At 41.6% G+C, this 22,346-nt stretch overlaps 1 protein-coding gene across 1 annotated transcript in view; it reads right to left on the bottom strand.

Annotated features, from left to right (window-relative positions):
• The window catches only part of LOC108792938 (glutamate receptor ionotropic, kainate 2), a 542,451-nt gene that overhangs the window by 57,224 nt on the left and 462,881 nt on the right, over positions 1–22,346 (bottom strand). The window contains exon 14 of the mRNA XM_018563830.1: positions 13,140–13,357. Coding sequence (XP_018419332.1) covers positions 13,140–13,357 — 218 coding nt within the window. The remainder of the gene's footprint in view (positions 1–13,139; positions 13,358–22,346) is intronic.

Raw genomic sequence — 22,346 nt, 5'->3', positions numbered from 1 at the left:
TATATCCTTAGTGTATTGTACTTTGCAGTATTTCTATAATCCAAAAAAAAGCATAGTTAAAGTGCTGCTGACTTTACTTCTGCAATACATTAACACTTGGAAAAGCACTGCATAGTATAATACATTGTTCAAAAAACAACTAAATGATTATAAATGATTATAGAATACTGTAATTAACACATTAGCAACTGATATAATGTGGTCTAAAAACACTAATCGTTAGAGATGACTTTCTATTATGTATATGTAATGTTTGATGTCTTTATTATTTGTCTGTTGAAAATGTAGAAGTAATTCAGAATGTTGCATCCAAGGTCATTATGACATTGATATTTAGCTCCATGGAAACACAAGTGGACAGCTTTGTATTTATGATCTATGAATGCTCTTGAAGACATTGTCATTGTTTTTCTGATGATTAAATGAAATCACCTGTAAAATTGCTTGATGTAACACTAGTGTCAGTCTTAAAATCAATGTATATGCTGAACAATCTATAAACTAAAATACCAATCAAGCAGCATAAAATAATTTAATTTACAGTTTTACCACAAATGGGTCAGATGCATGCTTTAAGAGACTTACAGTGGATTTCCAAGATTACATTAAAATAACCTTAGTGGTTTTACCCTAGAGGCAAATTAAGTGTAGATTCACACCATAAATTCTTAAAATTTAGGAGGAAAATGTATCCTCCTATTAGTAACCTTTTCATATGGGATAATCTGGGTTATTAACAACTTTTACTGGGATATGCTAAGAAGAGATTGGTTAACCCATCTAATAGCAATAGCCTTGTGAGCCATGAACAATGCTTCATGCAGGAATATTCTGGTGTAGCGTGGCCAGTGATCTTCATCCAGTAGACCAAATAAGCAAATTTTTTCATGGACTAAACTAGGAGACTTAGTAGGGTAGCAAAGAAAGTAGTCCCTTGCTTCTAGAAATCAGCTATGACTGGACATTTCCAGAAGAGGTGCATAAAATCAGCTTGGAGTTGGATACAGTGAATACATCTATGGGAGGTCATAGATTCCATATTTGATATAAGCGAAATAGGGATAGATATGTTTGGTGGATAATATACAGCTGGATAAACCAATTATTGATTTCTGGTGAGACATACATATAGAAGAGCACATTGTCACCATCTTTGTCTGACATGGTGGGCAAAAAAAGCTTCTATTTACTTACAACTATGAAAAAGTTGCACAGTTTAGTATGTAGTAAATTGGAGTATATAGTTGCTAACCAACCCTTTATGGGATCTGTGATCTAAAAATGCCTATCAAGCATATTTTGAGTTTTCAAATTGAGCCTCTAAGCAACGGACAAAGTTGCAGAAAAAGAACGATGCGAATGAATGATGCGAATTGAAAAACACCTTCATGGTGCACATTTGATAAGCTGGTGACTCCATTACATTTTAATAAAATAGAATCAGAAATAGTACATAACTGTTCAAGAATTGGATTATGCCATGATTAAAAATCATCAGAAAGCTCACGCAATATCAATATACTGGAAATCAATTATAAGGTTATCCTATGGCGGTATATGGTTCCCACAAAGATTGCCTCCTTTGTACCTCAATACTCTCCTTTATGTTTTAGAGGATGTGCTGTGCATGGCACTTACTTCCATACTTGGTGGTCCTGCCCAAAAGTGTCCAAATTTTGTGATCACATTTTCATTATAATCAAAGTCCTCTACAACAGAGTCTTACATAAGGATCCACCCCTAACTCTCCTCAATAACTTTCCTGATAAATTTCCTCCAGCCAAGTGGAAACTAATATCATATGTATTATCTGTTGCAAAACACAAAATTGCTATATTATGGAAATCGCCTACTCTTAGTATCTCCAAAACTAAACACTAAATTTCGTGCATCATGTCCTATGAGAAAAGATTTGCGAAACAAAAAAACATTATGTCAAAATTTGACACCATATGGACCCCTTGGGTAAAACATTACCTGCCACCTAGTTTTGATTGTCGCTTCCTTACTATATAATGTCTGCCTCTCCACCCGTGACCCACTCGACCACATTCTGATCTAATTATCCTCTTTAATTCCCTCCTTCTTCTCCTTTCCTTCTTGTATTTTTCCCCTCTACTCCCTCACATTATCTAAACATTTATTCAGACATATCTATGGATGATTCTCACCTATATATTGCGCTAATTATGCCCATATCAGATCAAAATGTTTATCAATGATATATTGTCCTTGGATTCTCTGCTTTTATTTACTACAGCTACTTCTTTTCTTCCCCTCTTCCCTTTTCTTATTTCTCTTCCTCCTCCTTTGCTCCTCCCCTTTATTTCCTGTCTCACTGTTTGTTCTGCCTGTTGTTTGAAAATTTTAAAATTTGAACATTGAAATTGTTGTTGTTACTTTCAATGATATTTCATTGTAATTTTGTAACTATTTTCAATAAAAATAGTGCAAGTGCAAAAATAATCAGAAATATACCAGTCATATAAATCCATTTCACATAAAGACTGCCAACTTTAAGACTTGTAAATGCAGTTTGCAAGGGAAGAGTTTAGGGAATTCTAGAAATACCCAGGTACTTATACAATGATACAGTAGGAGAAGGGGAGCGGGTAGTAGTTGGGGGTTTGGGAATAAAGGCATAAGGACTGATATCTGCCAGGGGTATTCACCACATTTTTCTTATAGTATAAACGGTAGGGGTTAAGCAGGGGCCTGAACCATGACGAAATAGTATTAGGTCATTGCCATATATTGCCCAATCCATTTAGGTTTCCTGACAACTGTTGGACCCTAATAGATAAGCCTTTCATTTCCATAGCAAATAAGAACAGACACAGCGGGCATCACTGTCCCATGCATCGGTGGAGAGGAGAAGACGATAAGAGTGAGCCATTAACTAGAATATTGAATTGAGGCTGGGTATAAAGTAAATTAATCAATATCTGAAATGTGGGATCTAGACCAAAATTGATAAAGGCCATCTTAGTTGGAAGGGCCATCTTAGCCTCCATTCACATTAGAGCAGTTCCACATTCTGTATGGCCGAATATGTGCAGACAACCGCTCCTGTGTAAATGGAGCGTTATAGAGTCAAAGGCCTTTGCTGCATCTAAAGAGGCCAAGGTGCTTGTCTCCAGGATATGTCCTAAGAGTTGAGCCATCACTTGAGTCCTAGAAATAATAATCATGATAGACTTAATAGGCATATGACCTAGTTTGATCACCAAGATATAGATATAGTTTAATTTGGTAGGCGTTATTTTTATTCTTATATCTTATAATCATAGTCTTAACTATATTTATTTGCCCTATACCAAAATATTTGTAATCACAGGCTAAAGTAAAATATTTGAGTTAATTATGTCTGATTATTAGGTTCATCTGGAACCTAAAATATGGATCAGTAATTTTTATCAGGGTTATTCACAAAAAGGTGAAGAGTATGGATAAAGCAGGAGACGTGAACAGTCTATTCCAAAAAAGCTGATTTGGAAACATTCTCCAATTCAGCTCACTTTCTAGTTCAGCTATGTTTTCCTAGATTGTTCACTTCTCCTACCTTATCCAAACTCTTCACCCTTTTGTGAATAACCCAGTATATATTTGTTAAACTTTTCCAATGTCTACCACAAAGAGGTAGAAATTTGGATTAAAGGTGCCCATACACTGCTCGATTCTCGTACGAGAATCGGGCGAAATCCCGCGATCGTACGAGAATCGAGCAGTGTGAACTAAGACCCCTCAGCGGGGCGGGCTTTCGATGATCGCAAGTACGATCTGCCCGTCCAAGGTGGGCAGATCGTACGAGCTTTCAAGAAGGATACGACCATCGCAAGACAAAAGTCTTGCGATGGTCGTAAGGTGTATGGGCACCTTAAGAGTATATAATATTTTTCATATTAGTTGTGTTGCTGTGTTTAAAGCACTAATAGACTCAATATGCTCATTTAGCAAGTTTTGGGAGGACATGGATGGCATAAATGACCTGGTATCTTCTTATATCTGTATAAGATTTAGATTTCTAGAAATACCCCACTTTACAAGGGTGTCACGTTGATGTTGTTTAATTTTACACTGGAGGTGGACACATGGAGGTGGCCCCTCCCCCTGCTGCTGCTTCTCCCCCCCTCTGCCCTGCCCCTGGAAGATTGTCCCTGGAGGAATACTAGCGGGTGCTGGGCCCCCCTGGAGTAGCCCTGTGGTCGGTCCTGCACTTACCTATATTTTTTGTCTCTCATTCTCTATGCATTAGCCATGAAGGAACGCCACATAGACACTTGGGAATTTCTCTGCCCATGAGACACTACCCCTGCCTATGCCATCGGGCGGCACGGTTGATTATCCTACAGGTGATGTATTATTGTAAAGCCACATGCCATGTATGCTGTGATAATTGCTTGTTATCTGTATGTCGGGGCCCGCCTGCTGGGTGGTTCTCCAGCTGTACCTGATTTCCTCGCGTGACATGGTGCAAGCCGATCCAACCTCCGCCCACTCCTGCAGATCTCCGCCCGTATAAACGGGGACATTGCCGGGGTGTCCGCTACATGTGGAGGCGGACCTTGGTTGTGGCATTGGTTATCGGGGGACCACTTGGGAGGGCCGGGTCTGGGATTTTCTGGGATCCGGTCCCCGGCTTCTGTCCTCTACCGGTCTTGTGCATGGCTCCCCCCCCTCCCCTTGTTTTGCTGCTAGGTACACCTGCCTGCTCCCTTATTGCAATGCCTTGCCAGACCTCATGTTCCTGTTTCTACCTCGGTGTTGCTGCAATGGATGGCTATCTTCCTGGGATCTGCCCAGGGGGCTATGTGTCCACTTCAGGATGCCTCTCATCCTCGCACTGTCGATACATGCCATGTGGTTCCACAGGGCCTACACTCCATCTGGTGGACCTCTCTACTTAGTGGCCGCATCCCCCCCGGCATCACAGACCCTAGTGAGGGCCTTATGTGGTGTTGGGAGGGGAGCTGAGAGGCGCATTAGCCCTCACCCGCACCTTTGGGAGTCCTCTGCCCACGGGAGGTCTGACTTCCGGGCCATGTCCTGCTTCCTTCCCCTCCCTTCATCCCCCAGCCGTTGCCTTCCCATCTCCTTATGCCCCTCCCCCCTCTCAACTTATATGATGACTGATCCTCACTGGTATTGGCCGTACTATGGCCCCCATATGTTGAACTGTGTTACTACATGTTGCTTTTATTGTTTATGGAATGCCCACTGAATTGCTCTTATATGGTTGGCACTTCCTGTTGAATGTCTAACGTTATTATCTTGTTTCATAAGATGCCCGGTTCTGATGTTGGAGTGAACCCCGTTGCCCTTGGTTTCTCCATACCCCCATAGGCTAGCCAACTGGGTTGGTATACCCTGTTGTGCCCAATGGAAGACTCGGTTCTTCCCTTTAGGTTTTTTTGTATGTTTGATGTTGTCTTTCTTCCCCTCTGGTTTGTGGCTCTCATTTCTTCCCTTCCTCTGGCTTATGTCTTTTTGTCTCCCGTTTCTCTCCCTTCGTGTGCCTAGTGCTCCCACGAACCACAACCTATGGTTGACTGCAGCTTGGCCTGAGGCCCAATGTTGCCAGTGACGTTTGTTTCCCTGAATGTTCAGGGACTGAATGAGCCGCGTAAACGCTCATAACTTGCTTACTCCATGCATAAACGACGTGCACAGGTCCTCTTCCTCCAAGAGACCCACTTTAAAGATCCAGTAGCCCCGCAGTTGTCCTCTCGATACTATCCCCTGGTATATACCAGTAATAACTCCACCTCTAAATCCAAGGGGGTAGCCATATGCTTCCATTCCACCTTGCCTTTCCAGCTCCTACAGGTTGACCAGGACCCGGATGGGAGGTACCTCTTCCTGAAAGGGACCCTCTTTCATAAGACCTTCACGTTTGTTAATGTCTATCTGCCTAATCAATCTCCGTTACCTGCCTTCCTGTCCATACTCCGCCAGCTGGAGACGTCTGCGGAGGGCTACATAGTGTTGGGCGGTGACCTTAATTTTCCTCTAGAGCCTCGGATGGATTCTTCCTCTGGTAGATCATCTGTCTCTATGTCCCAACTGAATAGGCTCAAGACCCTCCTGCACCGTCTACAGCTGGTGGACGTTTGGCGGATACTAAATCCCTCTGTGAGGGATTACACCTTTTACTCCTTCCCCCATTGTTCTCATAGTCGTAGTGACTATTTTCTGGTGTCCCATCACCTTCTCTCGTGGGACCTCTGCGCAACCATTGACTCCCAGGTGTGGTCGGACCACTAACCTGTCTCTCTAACTCTCCACATCCCTGGTCAACCCCCTCGCTCTTTCACATGGCGATTCAACGAAACACTGCTGCGCGATCCTGTCACGGTAGATGCCATCAAGTCCGTGATTTCCACCTTCATTGACACGCATGCCACAGATGATACCGCCCCGCCAGTCAAATGAGAGGCCTTCAAATGCCTACTCAGGGGTGTCCTTATCTCCCATGCCACACGCCTGAAAAAAGAGCGCTCAAAGGAACTTACCACCCTCCTGGGCGACATCCATGCACTAGAACTTCAACATAAGTCTGCTCGAGCTTCCTCTGTATTGTTAGCGTTGGAACAGAAGCGTTCACATCTCCGATCCCTCCTAGATCTCAGCTCACTTAAGTACAAGGAATCTCTACGCAGATCCTTGTATGAACATGGCGATAAGTGTGGACGGCTTTTGGCACGATCTGTTCGGACGCAACTTACACGCACGTACGTCCCTAAAATACAGACGAAAGACGCCCGGGTGGTTCACAGTACCGACCAAATTGCGCAAGCGTTCCAGGCTTACTACGCTGAACTGTATAATCTACCTGCCCCTGGGACATCCTCCCCGACCTCGGACCCCCCGGAAGTGGCTGCTTCATATATCGCGGCCACTCCGCTCCCAACTCTATCGGCTGAGGCGGTGGCCCTTCTGGGGGAGCCTTTCTCCCTGGAGGAGGTCACAGGCGCCATTAAGGGCCTTCCCTCCGGGAAGAGCCCAGGACCGGATGGCTTCACTGGCACTTTTTACAAACATTTCCAGGACTTGGTAACCCCTTTGCTCCTCTCCACCTTTAATGCTATTTCTGCGGACTGCCCCTTCACTCGCCAGTTGCAAGAAGCGCACATCACCATCATCCCTGAAGCTGACAAAGATCTGACGCTCTGTTCTAATTACCGCCCAATATCCCTTATCAACGTGGGTCTTAAGCTCTACGCTAAGCTCCTAGCGAATCGCCTAAGCCACTATGTCCCATCCCTGATCCACATGGATCAGGTGGGCTTTGTCCCATTTCGTGAAGCCAGGGACAACACTATTAAGACGCTAACACTCATGCACTATGCCAAATCGTCCGGCCTTCCTATGTGCCTATTATCGGTGGATGCGGAAAAGGCATTCGATCGACTCAACTGGGACTTCCTTGCTCTCACCCTGGAGGAGATTGGCCTGCCAGACTCATTTGTTGCTAAAATTATGGCCCTTTACAACTGCCCTACAGCTCGGGTGTGGGTTAACGGCTCCCTGTCCCCTCCGTTTTCCATTTGGAATGGAACTAGACAGGGATGCCCACTTTCCCCGTGTCTGTACATCTTGGCAAAGGAACACCTTGCGGAAGCCATAAGGCAAAACCACTCTATCCAAGGGATCTGCATCCGGGATCACCATTACAAACTTGGACTGTACGCGGATGATGTTCTCCTCTACTTATCCAACCCCCGCGTCCGACTTCCCTCCTTGATAGGGGAATTTCGGAGATTTGGTTTCGTCAGCAACTTTAAGGTGAACTTGCATAAGACTGAGGCCCTCAACGTCTCCCTCCCCTCGACGGAGGCTACCCACCTCCGGGAGCATTTTCACTTTAAATGGCAAACATCAGCTATTAAATATCTCGGCGTGCTCTTGTCCTCGGATCAGGCAGATCTTTATCGCCTGAACTTTGCTCCGCTTCTTCAATCTACCATCTCTCGTCTTCAGACTTGGACCTCCTTATGGCACTCATGGATGGGAAGGATTGCCCTCTTTAAAATGGATATTCTCCCCCGCTTTCTGTATCTCTTTCAGACTCTCCCCCATTACGCTACCAGCCCCGTTTTTTCGTCAATTGCGCACTGCACTGCTTCGCTTTATTTGGAATGGTAAACGCCCAAGACTGGCCTACAACATCTTGGTCCGCTCAAAGGAATCGGGGGGCTTAGCCCTACCTGACTTTAAAACCTATTACTACGCGACGCTTCTCGCCCACATCCTTGACCGAAAATTTCAGGGAGCTCACAAGCTCTGGGTCTCCCTGGAATCATTTGTCTCACTGGTACTCCCTTTCTCAATACCCTGGATTGCAGCTACCCATCGCCCCCACTCCTCGAAGCTCCCTTTTACTTTTCCGCCCCTCCTGAAAGTGTGGAACCTTCTGACTAGAACCCACGATCTGTCTCCCCCTGAGGGACCCATGACCCCCATAATGGATAACCCAGCGTTTCAGCCGGGCTGCGTCTCCTCCAGCTTCCTTTGTTGGACATCTGATGCGCCCTCACCTTTGGTCGAGGCTCTCACGGGAATACATTTGAAACCTCTGTCTGCACTACTTGCGGATCAGCCCCACAAGCCGGGATCGTGGTTGCTCTATTTTCAGCTTCGTGTATTTTACGCTACCTTGAGAGACCAGACCACCCTACAACGCCCCCTCTCCTGGTTTGAGTCGCTTTGCTGTCAGGATGATCCACCCACTCATGTCATTTCCTTACTATATGGTCAATTGCTGGCAATGAGATTCCGGGGCCGCCCCCCGTTTATGACAAGATGGGAGTCAGACCTGGATATCGTACTCTCTGATGAGGAAATCCGAACCTCATTTATGATCACCCATAAGCTCTCGGTGGCTAGTTCAGCTCAGGAGAAGGGCTATAAAATTCTGACCCGCTGGTATCATAGCCCGACTCTCTTGCACAAAATATTCCCCCGATAGGTCCTCCGCTTGCTGGAGGTGTCTGAACACAGAGGGCACCCTTCTACACATCTGGTGGATCTGTCCACTACTTGTACCTTTTTGGACCCAGGTCTTCGACATATATAACCAGATGATGGGGACTGACATGACACCATCCCCTAAAATAGCTCTCCTTTCTATCTTACCTGGCTCCTTTGCTTCGGTGAAGAGGGACCTACTGCGCTTCTTTCTGGCTGCGGCACGGAATGTTATCCCCCGCCATTGGAACACGGTGGTCGTACCGACCGTGCAGGAATGGATTGCCGAGCTGTGTTTGATCATGCGCTTTGAGGAACTGACGGCTTCATTACATTAGCGTCAGGCTCAATGTGCAGTGTTATGGACGCCTTGGATTCTATATATGGGCACAGCGGCATTTTTGGCCTTGTAATGGGAGTGGACCTCCTGTGTTGGGGGAGACTGGTGCACCGTCGCTAAGGCGTCTATCTATTGTCACTGCGGACCTATCTAGTTTGCTGGATTCGCTGGAGCCTCCTTTTCCCCCTATGTGTCTCCCTTAGTGTCTACTCTTCATGTCTCTTCTACCCCGGTCTTGTGTTGTGTGTATACTTTTCCCCTCACTTGCCTATGCCTACGTTCTCTGGTCCGGCCGTATCATCTCACCCCATGCCTTATATGGGAAATGCGCGGTAGTGTAAACATGCTTCTTACAACGTGCTGATGCCCCGGTGTCTCACGGTACATACGAATTGAATATTAAGCCGAAAGAGCATAGACATAACTATTCTAACTACATATGTGCCATATTGGAAGTTATTGCGTATGAAGGTAATATGTGGATGGTCGGACGTGCCTGCCCTATGTATCTATGTATCTATGCTTGTATGTATTTTTGTACTTTTTGTATTGAAAACCAAAAATAAAACTTTTATTATTTAAAAAAACATATATTTTTTACAAAATTGCTGTTGGATTCTCATTGAAGAACGAGGTACCCACTCTTGGGCTGTACTGTCAACAGCAGACACGGGAGCCAGAACCATTTATCTAGCATGTTGCTGCTGACATCAAATACATATACTGTACATGCCCCTCACTCACTGTTAATATGAACCACAATTGTGGATTAACTACTCATTTATCCCCCAACTCTATATCACAGTATGTGGACCTGATGGGGAACTGCAGCAGAGGGCGGGTACAATGCTAGTTTACTATTGGCTATTGCAAATTGAAATAGGCAATAGTAATGTCCCAATGCTTTTCAATGGGGAAATTCTGGCGCTCCGTGTCAGAATAAAGAAAAAAAGACACAGCTGTGTTTCTCTCCTTGGTGGCCGGGAGCAGGAGACTCCCGGGCCGCCAGGGAGAGTTAGCTGTTTGGAGGTCAGTGTCCGTGTTTAGTAGGTAACCAGGGATGCTGATCTTTCTGAAAGTGGCCGGAGCCAGCCGTAAGATCACGGCTGGCTCCACCCAGCTGTCAGAAGCAGGCTGTCGGCCGGCTGCTCGGCCAGCTTCGGCTTTCAGCATGGCTCAGCCGATGCATATGCGTTCGGCTCGGCTGAGTCGCTCGGCCATGATCGGGAGCTGTACGGGCTATTGTGAGTAGCCCGTACAGCACCCCTTCGGTTCTACTGAACCGAAGGGGTCCTGGGGCCGAAGCTAGCCGAAGGATCGGCCGAAGCTATGGCCAGATCCTTCGGCAGCTTCATGAATAGACCCCATAGTCTGAACGCTGCAGCCTGTCCTCATAAATCTGAACAGAAATACTGGGAGTAAATACCTTTGGTTAGGAATATTTCTCACATTATGAAAGCTGAACAGAGTTTTTAGGGTTATAAAATCTTCTTACTGAAGAGCTTTTAGTAACATCACTATTTATCAGCAGTTGAGGAAACACAAATATATTTTTTCTGACTAATAAAATCAGTTAGACAAGGATTAAGCTAAAATAATGGAATCATAAATTCCAACTATAAAAAGTTTGAACTACCCATGCAACTTTCAAATCAGAAGCAGTGATTTATGTATGAGTATTTTGACATATATATTACTTATGATAGATATTCTCTTGTAGATGCTTGTGTTCAGCTGCTTATGTTCTGAACACATACAGTATTTTACATATTTTATTAACTAGATTTCTGTATTGGCATATTATGACCATACTTTAGGGTGCATCTTACTCACAGGGCACTCAGTAGGATGTGCTTGCATATAAATGAGAACACTTTCTAGAAGCCAAAGAACACCACTTAAAGAAGTCTCACTAATACTTAATTTTTTTCTATTCCACAGGGGACCAAATGCATAAAGCACTTGGTTTCATCCCGATCAGTGGCCCCAATGCAGAATAAAAACACCTTTTTATTTATGTTAATACTGTCTGTAGCTCCACCCTAGTCTGTAGCATAACGTATAGGTATTTCTGTGTGGGAAGGTACACCCAGCCCCCTCTCTCAGCTGACTGTTTACTATAATGAATGAATAATCAGTGCTACAGGACTTGTTTCCGTATGAGGTTTATGCCAAATCTCCATGGACATATGTATATACTTTTTGTAAATAACCATATTCTATGCTGAATGGTCGAGACAAGAGACAGTAAGATCCACAAACACTTCGGAGCCAAGACTCTTTATCTTTAAAATAGCTGCATACTCTCTTTTGTCTGTGGCCAAGAGCTTCAAAAGATCATTGTAGGTAGATAAATAATAAGATTGTCCACCTTTGTTTAGATACAATCATGACCTGTGGTTAGCCTCTGGACACCTGCGCATGTGAAATGTACCCTCCAAAACTTTTTAAAACAGTAGCGTCATTAAGGATTTGCATAGAAAGGGGCTGGAAGTTGTAATAAAGAGCATTTGGAAATATCCAATTCCCAGAGAAGGATTCTAATTTGATTAGATTAAGTATTGAAAGGCCACCAATCGATGGCCCTCAATACTTCCTTGTGGACACCAGAAATATATCAATCCAGACTTTGGAAGAAAAATTTGTCTTTTTAGACCACCAGAATGGGTCCCTCATGTGACAATTAATGGGTAAATATACAGGTACTCCATCAGCACTTATATGTCTATCATTTGTCTTATATATAAATCAATGTCTGTATATTTTGCATGCTTACATCTTTTCTTTGTGCCTTGTAGCTAAATAGATTGTTGGTTCACTGTATTTAAGTCTTAATACTATATACCAATATATTTCTGTTATTGTGTTGAGCTCAAAAATCTTATGATTGAATCCTCATAACCATATACCTGTAGGTGTAAACGCTTATACAGTGAATCACAACTTAAACTAGTAATTTGGGTAACAGACTGTGTGATAAAGCTACTGGCTGCTAGTACATATACAGGGCAGTGGAAGTGTTCATTCATTAAAAGATCATGTAGCACTTCAGGGCTATGTGATCTATTTGCCAGGGCAGCTTTTAAATACACAGCCCTGACAGATAGATCATAGTCCATCTCTTATGAATGGCAGCACTGGTCTTCAGAGTGGCCCCTGCTGCCAGAGCAGCTTGCTAGCAGTGTGGTTGTATAGAGGTGCTATATGCACTTTGTCCCCTAATGGATGAAATAAGAATTACATTATTTTAGTGGCACTTCTACTGTGGGGCATTTACTAAATGGGCCAGTTTATTTAGTGTTAACTTTGTCATAATTTTAGGATATGCAGACATGCATACATTGTTTTTTGGGACAAATAAAACTTTATTTTGGAAAAAAAAACAAAAGTGAGTAGGGAGCCATGGGTATCACCCAAGCTGCATTTTTAAAAATCTGCCTTTTTTCATTTCCATTACATGAGGTATGGGGAGATTAGTAGTTACTGAAGGGAGTTAACATTCTCTATGCTTTTATTTCAAACCACATAAAGTAACAAGGATGCAAAGATAACTAATGCAGTCACCACATTTAAGGACTAAACTGCAAAAAATAACATTTTCATTCATGGGTTTTTTTGTCTTTCAAAACATCTTGGGATCCAGTGGTAAAAAGAACGAGATATTTGAAACATTTACAATGAAAACTGAAAATTCAATACATTTCAATCAAATTATCCTTTAAACAACCACATTCGAAAACCTTTTTAGCACCAGTTAGTTTCAGCCATGACCTCATGGTACAGCTCTTTTCCTTTTTCCTAATAAACAAAAGTATTAAAAGACATTCCATACCTTAAAAAATGTCATTGTTGCACCATCTTGAACAGCTCCATATTCAATTTTAGTTTGTTTAGCTAAATCATCAGCAGAATCGATTGGGGATTCCATACGCTCCACTGTGAGAAAGGCAGCTAAGTTGGCAGTATATGAAGAAATGATGATAAGAGTAAAAAACCACCATATTCCTCCCACTATCCTTGTAGAAAGAGCTTTAGGCATAAGTTCAGAACCTAGTAGAAATCAAGGGATATATTACAAACATGATTCAAGTTAACTGAGAACTCTATACACATAATTCTAAACACAAAACAATACACTAGTAGCACTTAAACATTTCTGTGCCAATTGTCAAATGGATTTTGAACTGACATTACAAGAAGTCTGCACAAATTGTGAGGCTGTAAACAGTTTAAAAAGAAGCACTAAAATAAATAAAACTGAATCATCAAAGAAAAATGTCCAAAAGAAAAACAATCGAGTGGAAATAAATAAGGTGTAATTAGTATGCTTTTACATACAATCAGGTCTGATTTGAGCCAGCTCTGTCCAATATAATTTTCATCAATAAAAGTCAAGCTGGCAAACAGAGGTTCACAGAGTAAATTTTGTTCAAACTCAGGAAGGAAATTGCTAAGAAAAGTTGGTCAATGCTATCTGTCTTGTGAAAGTTAGACAATGATGACTAAATCTCTTTTTATTGCTGAACCACAGGCAGAGCCATACTTATTACATGAAGAAAGTTTGGAATAATGAAAATGTACCTGTCAACATTTTTCCATGAACAAAGCATTAAACCGTCAATGAGTTTTAAATTATCCCTAAAATATTATCCAGTAAAGTAAAAGCTTTTTTTTCAAACAGTTATGTTTTAACAAAAGAAAAAATGTCCAAAGTAGGATATATGGTAACAGGATGGAAACCACTATTCACAATAATGAACATTAGGGCATGATTGGGATGTCTATCCAGACCTATGAATATATGTTTTGGGGACCCACACATAAAAGAAAAATTGACCACCATGTATCTAGTGAAACCAAAAAAAAAGCATTTTTATCACAAAACATTCTACAGCAATCAAGAACTTTAAATGAGACCTTAAAAGAACTATTCATGCTTGAAAATCTGCTGACGCAATAAAGAGTGAGACTGAATTGTTCCAGAGCATTGTGACACTATGGTCAACAGCTGCTGGAAGTGTATTATTGCAGACAGTCCCTTTAATGGGCCCACGGCCAGATACTGACATTTCAATATCTTTCACTCAACAAAATGACATGTAAATGTTACCTTCAAAACTGGAAAAAGAATCTGACAGCATTTCAATGTGAAAATGCTTTCGATTAGAAAAGGAGGAAAAAGAAGTGTATGTGTTGTTGTGTGTATGTGTTAAATTTCATTAAAAAATTGTGAACATTAAATAAAGACATAAATATGCTTGTATGTAAAAAACTTTCCCCTATTATTTGATCACTGAAAGCTGGGTATTTATAACTGATATAAATACACAGACTACTATTACTACCCTGAAAGTGTCAGCTTGCTGGCTCTCTCTGGCCCTGAATTGGATGTCCAGCCCAAAATATTAGGTTTGATTCGAAGGTGGAAATAATTAGAACCTCTGACAGGTTTTTACTGCTAACTGGAGGGACCATGCAATAACAACATGAATACAATTATTTTCTTTAGTAGAATAAGGAAAGATTTGTATTTCTTCTCTTGTCCCTGTTGAAGATTTCCCCTTACTTCCTTTATGCTAAAAGCACTGTCAGCAGGACAGGAAGTATGGAGAAATCTCACTAACAAAAAATCAGATAGCAGTAAAAACTGGGGTTCTTACCCTCCCCACTGTAATCTAAATTACAAAAAAACTGGCTTGACATACACTTAAATATTTTCTAGATTTTCTTTCTAGCCAATTCAAAGATAGACAGAACCCTGATTTCCATACCTGTTTTGGGCCTTTAACTCAGAAATGATTGAAGCCTTTGGTTCATCAAAAGAGTATTCGGCAATAGCATCCTGCATATTTTATCAGTACAGTTTTTTTAAATTCAGATTTTTTCCCATATTATGGAAACATATTATGTTATTTTGTAACTTTAACGGCAGTCTTTTGGTCAATTATTTATTTGTAAATTTGTAAAACATTTCAATTGAACAATGTTTCTAATTAAAGTGTATGCATTAACTTAAGCCTTAAATTAATTTAAAGGATTAGAACCCTGTCAAGTTTTTATTGCTAGCTTCATCCTTGCTGGGCAGAGTCAGCCTCTCTATTTGTCCATACCACTGAGACAGAAAGTTATAGTTGTCACCAAAACAAAAGATGAGTAAATCTATGTGAATTCTGGTGACAACTGGGAATTCCTCTCACTTTGTAGACATTTTTTCTCACTTTTAGTTGTGCCCCTGGGACAGCAAGTAAGAGGAAAACTTCTAATTAGAAATCAACACCACAAAATAAACTGACAACATTTATTTCAATGCCACCTAAACAAGCAATGTATACTTACCTTTCCTACACCCCCCATTTCCAACCACATTGCATTTTGTTTAGAGCAAAGAAAAATCCCTGGTACTTCCCTGTATGGGGAGGAGCATGTGACTCAGTTCCCTTCCTTCAGTGTAATAGCAGTGATGCTTGGTGATTGGCTGTTCAATTAAAAATAGGGGTCTGGTATGGATTTTTTTGATGTTTTTATTTTTTATTTTTTGTGGATGGGGTCTAGAATTTATAAATGGTCCATTCATACGTTTCTGGTATAGATGAAAGGAAATGTAATTGTTAATTATATTTTTGTTATTTTGTAAAAGAGCTACTCCCCGTCATACAGTATTTTTTGTATTTTTTGCATTGGTACATGTCCTACTGGGTAGTGCCCAGCTCCGCATTTCTTGAGTGACAATAGTTTTCCTATTAGACTTGAAAATTACTTTGTTTACAAACAGAAGTAGCTGGCGAGAATGTAGTTTAGTGCAAATTGTATTTTTTTCTTTGCAAATGTCACTTTAGGACATCTTGCTATAGGACATCCCACAAGCTTGACACTTCATATGCAAGTTTAGGAAAACACCCAAGTTATTCAAATGAACTCTAAATGTTTAATGTTGCTCTTTAACCATTTATTAAAAGAACTACCCCCTGCAAACAGTATTTTTTAAACCTTTTTTGCATTGGTACATGATCCCTAAAAGCAGTGCCCAGCTCCACATGCACTATGTTTGACAATTCCGTCCCTATTAGTCTTGAAAATGGTCAGAGTTATTTCATTGGTGTTTGCATCAACATTTAATGAACCTTCCACAAACTGTACCCTGATATGTGCATCTTATCTTACTGTCGAGTACTGCAGGCAGAAAAAAAATGGAAAATAATGAACCCTTCCCTCTGACCCTTTCATGACCAGGGGGCATTACTGCCTTGATCCCCAGACCAAATTTAGCATAGCATCATTAGGATTTGTCAGTTAACCTAACAAAAACTATGACTAATTTTGCAAACCAAAAAATATATATACATATGTTTAGATACAAAAAATGTTTTTTTTGTGTGGTCAAGTTTATTACCATAAAACACACCCTGCTGTGTTTAGGTTATAGGGTGACAAATGTGCAATAATGTAAAAAAATGTTTTTGCTTTTTTTGTTTTTTTTAGCTAGTTTATTATTATTTTTAATAGTGCAACTTTATCTGGCAGTTGAAAGATTAAATAGGTGGCACTGCAGATAAATACTGCTGTCTGAAGCTGAAAGTGTTCATCTTCAGGCTGAAGGCTTTTATTCTATTTACACAAAGGGGTTAATTTACTAAAGGCATAAAAGCTTTTTACTTAGCAAGGGAGTTTTCCCTTAGCTTAGTGAATGTGTTAAAAATTCACTTTGTACAGAATACCCAATCAATTTTTTTTTAAACTTTATCTTTCTTTGCACATGATTGGATGATTGAAGTGAGCAGATCTTCCCCTCATTCACTGAGCTGAAGGAAAATTTTCTTGCAAATTGAACAGCCTATTTACCTTTAGTAAATCAACTTCGAAGTGCTGGTAGGTTTTCAAAGGAAAAACCATGTATGAACATAATGTCGGCACCGGGTATCATATCAGGGAAAATAAATCACTTACTACTTAAAAAACAAAACCTAAAAAAGAAATGCAGATGGTCTCTTCCTTTTTAGTCTCATGCCTGGTCCTTAGTTTGTGACTTCCAGCTCCAGAGTAATGAATCCCAATAAGAATAATTATAGTAGGGGATTACTAGAGATTATGAACACTTCAGTTCCAATGCTGTGATTAGCAAGTTACTTCATTCATGCAACATGAAACCTTGTGAAACATCTCCAATTACTTTTAAACATAGCATGGAGCAAGGCATATGACATTTAAATGTCTTTTGCCAAACCAATATCATGTGTAAATACATTTTGGCAACAAATGAAAGCACACCACACCTCAGAACACATTTTTCTCCCCAGTTGCCAATATAATTACAGCAAGTAGCATAAAAATAACAAAAAATACAAATCAAATGACTTTATTTACCAGGCAACAAAAGACATTTCAGCATCTGAAAAGTAATGCCTAAATGAACTGTATCCAATTTTACAAGCATAAATGAGGGTATCAAAATTGTGAATTTTTTACTAAAACAATTTAAAGGATGATCAATTAAGCCCAAATAGTGTAAATGTTTTTTATGCATCCAATTGAATAATAAACAACATATTAAATGTTTTGCTTAGGTAAGCTTTGATAATATGTTTATAAAGCATACAATAGCATGGGAATGTGTGTGTAGGACAAGTAAAACAAAACAGTACACACAACCTATTTACATGGAGGGGGAGATTGGAAATGATAGCTAAGGACTTTTTCACATATGAGGCACTTAGACTCTAGAATATGTGTAGATGTATATTTATTAGCGACATCATTGTAAGCCTTAAAAGAGTCTGAAAATAAACCTCTACTTGCATTTACATATAAAACATAAGTGATGACCATTCCATTTCATTTTAATATTTTTTATTTTAACATCGTTATCAGATAAGTGCAGATGGAATTTCTAATAGAGTCCATCTATTTAATCCACTTAGATGAAAGCTTTGGATTTTTGGATTGTATATGTTAAGGAGTATGAGCTAGAAAATGATTTGAGATGTATGAACAGAAAACTACTGCATATCTGGAAAAGTATTCTTCTCTCACAGCTCCCAGCTTATGGCAGACAGGAATTTAATATGTTAATAGAAGAAGGTTAAACTCATTAAAACTGCAGAAACCTATTAGTGGCCTTGTGACCTGAAGAGTTAGCTGTCCTTGCTATCTTTCAAGTAAAAGGAAGGATCCTGAAAAGCTATGGCACCGAACTCCTGGCACAAAACTGTAGAAATGTGGTAGGCATGAAAACTAACCCACTCAGAAATCAAAGACTGCTTTTTCAGGGTGGTATAGGCCTGGTGAGTCAATGCAGGAAAAAATAAAATTTTCCTTAAATCAGTATTTATTATTGGCAGATATAAAAATATAAATTACCAAGGTATGATCATGACATATAGCTCAGAACATGGATGGTACTGAAAAAGCTGAAACATTTTACCTATACATAGAATCTCTAGGTGCTAACAAACTCATAGGTAGACAGACTAGATATGTGAGAAAAAAGAAACATATTTGGTAGGAGGCTTATAAAACAAGAAACGCTAGAAACATCCAACTATAGAGGCAATCATAGGAAGGCAACAACTTTCATGGCATGGCCATGTTATAAAGCTTGAGGGGGGCAGGGGAATCCCAAACTAGTTTTTGAAGGGAAACCCAGATGGAAGGAGCAGAAGACAAAACTGGACATACATTAATGATGTGGAAGAAGCCTTAAGAGAGCTTGAAGTCATAAGACAGAATATGAAAACAATAGATTGCTGGAATGGAACAGGTTAAAACTGTCCAAAGATTAGGGCGATTTAAGGGCTGCACTGCCACAAAGACATAGAAAAAAGGAATGGAAGGAAGTAAGGATGCACCGATACTGAGTATTTGGACGAGTACCTGTACTCGCCGAAATGCTCCGATACCTTTCCCGATACTAGAACTTCCGGTCAGAGGGACATTTCCTCTGACCGGCAGTGCCGCAAGGAAAGATGGAGCCGGGAAGTTGGCTCCATGCTGTTTGGCTGGCTCAATGCTGATTGGCCGGGAAGCAGGCTTCCCGGCCAATCAGTGTCGAGCCGAGCAAACACATCTGTTAATATAGCGACACGACCCCCACCCTGCAGACACCTAATTCCCCTCACATAGATCCTTAGCATTCTTTAACGTACCAGCCCCTCGGCCAGATCTGCTGTGAGCGCTGGGCAGTCTGCACATGCACAGTATCAGGCTGAGGGCTACTTCCTGGCTTCCTGATTGCCCAGGAAGACAGCTCCATGCTACCGGAAGTACCGGTATCAATACTCGGTATCGATGAGTACCAAAATATAAGTATCGGTACTCATACTCGATAGCCAAAAGCTGGTATCAGTGCATCCCTAGTAGGAAGTGAGATAGAAAAAATGTAGAAATATAGGATAAGCATTTAATTTCTACAAGAAAACAGAAAATGAGAGGAAATAATCAAATCAGGAACATTCACAATGTTCTAAAGGGAAGCCCAAGAAGTAAAGTTTGGGAGAAGTTTTGTATTAGATGAGGAAAGTAAACAATCACTTATGATCTTCAGTCCTGACAAAAAGAGATTATGTACACTTAGAGAGAGATACATGTATTATACCTACATGATCAGTGTATATGCAGTATAGAGGATAAGGAAAACAAGATGAAAGAATAGCCTAATGGGAAATTGGAAAGAAAATATAACAATGTCGCCATAAATTATGTGAACAAAACAATAGAAGCTTGAAATGCAATGATTTGGCAGGAAATAATACACTAACCACACAGATATACATAAAGCTTAGAAGATAAAAGTACAGATGAAAGACAGTAGGCAACTATGCTCACATTAAGAGAACAATTAGCACTTATATTTATGAACAAACATATATACTAGTAATGCAAACTGAATAGATTATGCAATGATAATATAACATATAGGGGTCTATTCACGAAGCTGCCGAAGGATCTAGCCGTAGCTTCGGCCGATCCTTCGGCTAACTTCGGCCCCAGGACCCCTTCGGTTCAGCAGAAACGAAGGGTTGCTGTACGGCTATTGACTATAGCCCGTACAACTCCCGAATGTGGCCGAGCGGCTGAGCCGCGCTGTAAGCCGAAGCTGGCCTGCTTCTGACAGCTGGGCCGAGCCACTTGCAGAGAGATCAAGGTCCCTGGTTACCTGCTAACCAGGGACACTGATCTCCAAACAGCAAACTCTCCCTGGCGCTCCGGGAGTCTCCCGCTCCCGGCCGCCAAGGAGAGAAACACTGCTGTATAAAAACATTTTTTGCCCATTGGAATGCATTGCTAGATTCCTATTGGCTATTTCAATTTGCAATAGCCAATAGTAAACTAGCATTGTACCTGCCCTCTGTTAGCAGAACAGCCGAGCCTGAATGAATGAGAAAAAAACATGTTATACAAGGGATCTAAAAAAAAAAAAATCATTCTTTTTAAACAGTGTTGGGTTTTGTAGAAATAAAAACAGTAACTCCATAGTTACAAGGAACAGATCTAAACCCTAACTGGCAGACACTTAGAGGGTTATTCACTAATGAACCAAGGGATCCAGCCATATCTACGGCTGATCCTTCGGTTCACTTTGGCTCACTTCGGCCGCCAGAGCCCTTCGATTCACTCGAACCAAAGGGTATTTTCGGGCCGCGTACAGCAGAGGACGCCGCGGGCTCGCAGGGACATGGTAATTGTCACTTTTCTCTGCAGCCCTGAGTCTGGCTCGGGGTTACCGCTCCTGGTATGGAAAATTCACCCCGAGCCAGACTCAGAAATACCGACAGGGAGGTTAAAGGGGATACCCTGATGCAAATAAGCCCCCTATCCGCACCCCCACAACCAATGCCTCAGTGCCTGTGGGGAAGAGGCCCTTGTCCCCATCAGCATGGGTACAAGATGCTTTCCCGGAGGAGACCCTGGAAAAGCACCCTCCTAGTTCTGAGGGCATGTGGCCTGGTATGGCAGAGAGGGGGGCCACTCACCCCCCCTTTCCTGCCCTGCCAGGCCTGTGCTTGGATCAAGGGTCTGGTTTGGAATTTTAGGGGGGCCCATTTCTAGGATGGGTTTCCTCCTTAAAATTCCTACCAGACCTTAAGGGCCTGCTATGACTTTGGAGAGGAACCCCACACAGTTTTATTTTATTTAATAGGGGTCCCTCCCAACATTCCTACAAGACCTAAAGGGCCTGGTATGACTTTTGGGGGAACCCCACGCATTTTTTTAATAAGGGTCCCTCCTAACATTTCTACAAGACCTAAAGGATCTGGTAATCTTTAGGAGGGGACCCAACATTTTTTTTTCTTTACATTTTTTTAAATATTTTCTTAACCTCTTGCCATCCGCCCGTTAAGAAAAAACGGACGGACGTCTGACTCCTATCTGCGGGTTGCCGTCGCCAGACGGCATTTTTTTCCTGCTCGCGCGCGCCCCCTAGCACGCGCGCACGGGCAGGAAAGACCCGCTTGTTACTACAGCCGTTAACGGCTGTTTCACATACAACCGATCAGCGGCTCTATAGCCGCCGATCGGTTGTATGGCGTGAATTTCGGAGGCCCCCCCCCCGCGCGATCGCGGGTGCCGCCATCTCCCCCCTCCTGACCCCTCACCTTTAATCCCGGGATCCGCTGCCCCATCTGCGGCCCGGTACCGGCTCGGGAGGGCATCAGGAGGAGGAGGGAGGGAGATCAGCTCCTTGCTGTTCTCCCTCCGGGCTGTGAATGCAGAAGTGATGTGTATTACATCACTTCCGCATTCACCTGTCAGTCATCTGGCTCCTATGCCAGATAGAAGAAGCTGATGAAGCAAATCTGTGCTTCATCAGCTTCTTTTGTGGTCTCCAGGTGACATTAGGGGTCTAGAGACCCCTAATGTCTCCATAAAGAGGACCTGTCAGTGTACCTGTGCTATTATATAGGGGGATGGTATCCCCCTATATAATAGCATTAACAATAAGTGTAAAAAAAAAATCTATATAAATAAAAAAAGTTAAAAAAAATAAAAGTCACAAACAAAAAAAGTTTAAAAAAATAACAGGTCACAAATAAAAAAAAGTAAA

This window comes from Nanorana parkeri, unplaced genomic scaffold (genome assembly GCF_000935625.1).
Source record: "Nanorana parkeri isolate BGI_ZX_2015 unplaced genomic scaffold, ASM93562v1 scaffold703, whole genome shotgun sequence".
Classification (NCBI taxonomy): Eukaryota; Metazoa; Chordata; class Amphibia; order Anura; family Dicroglossidae; genus Nanorana; species Nanorana parkeri.
Note: the sequence above shows the minus strand (reverse complement) of the source record. Positions and strands in the feature narration are given on the sequence as shown.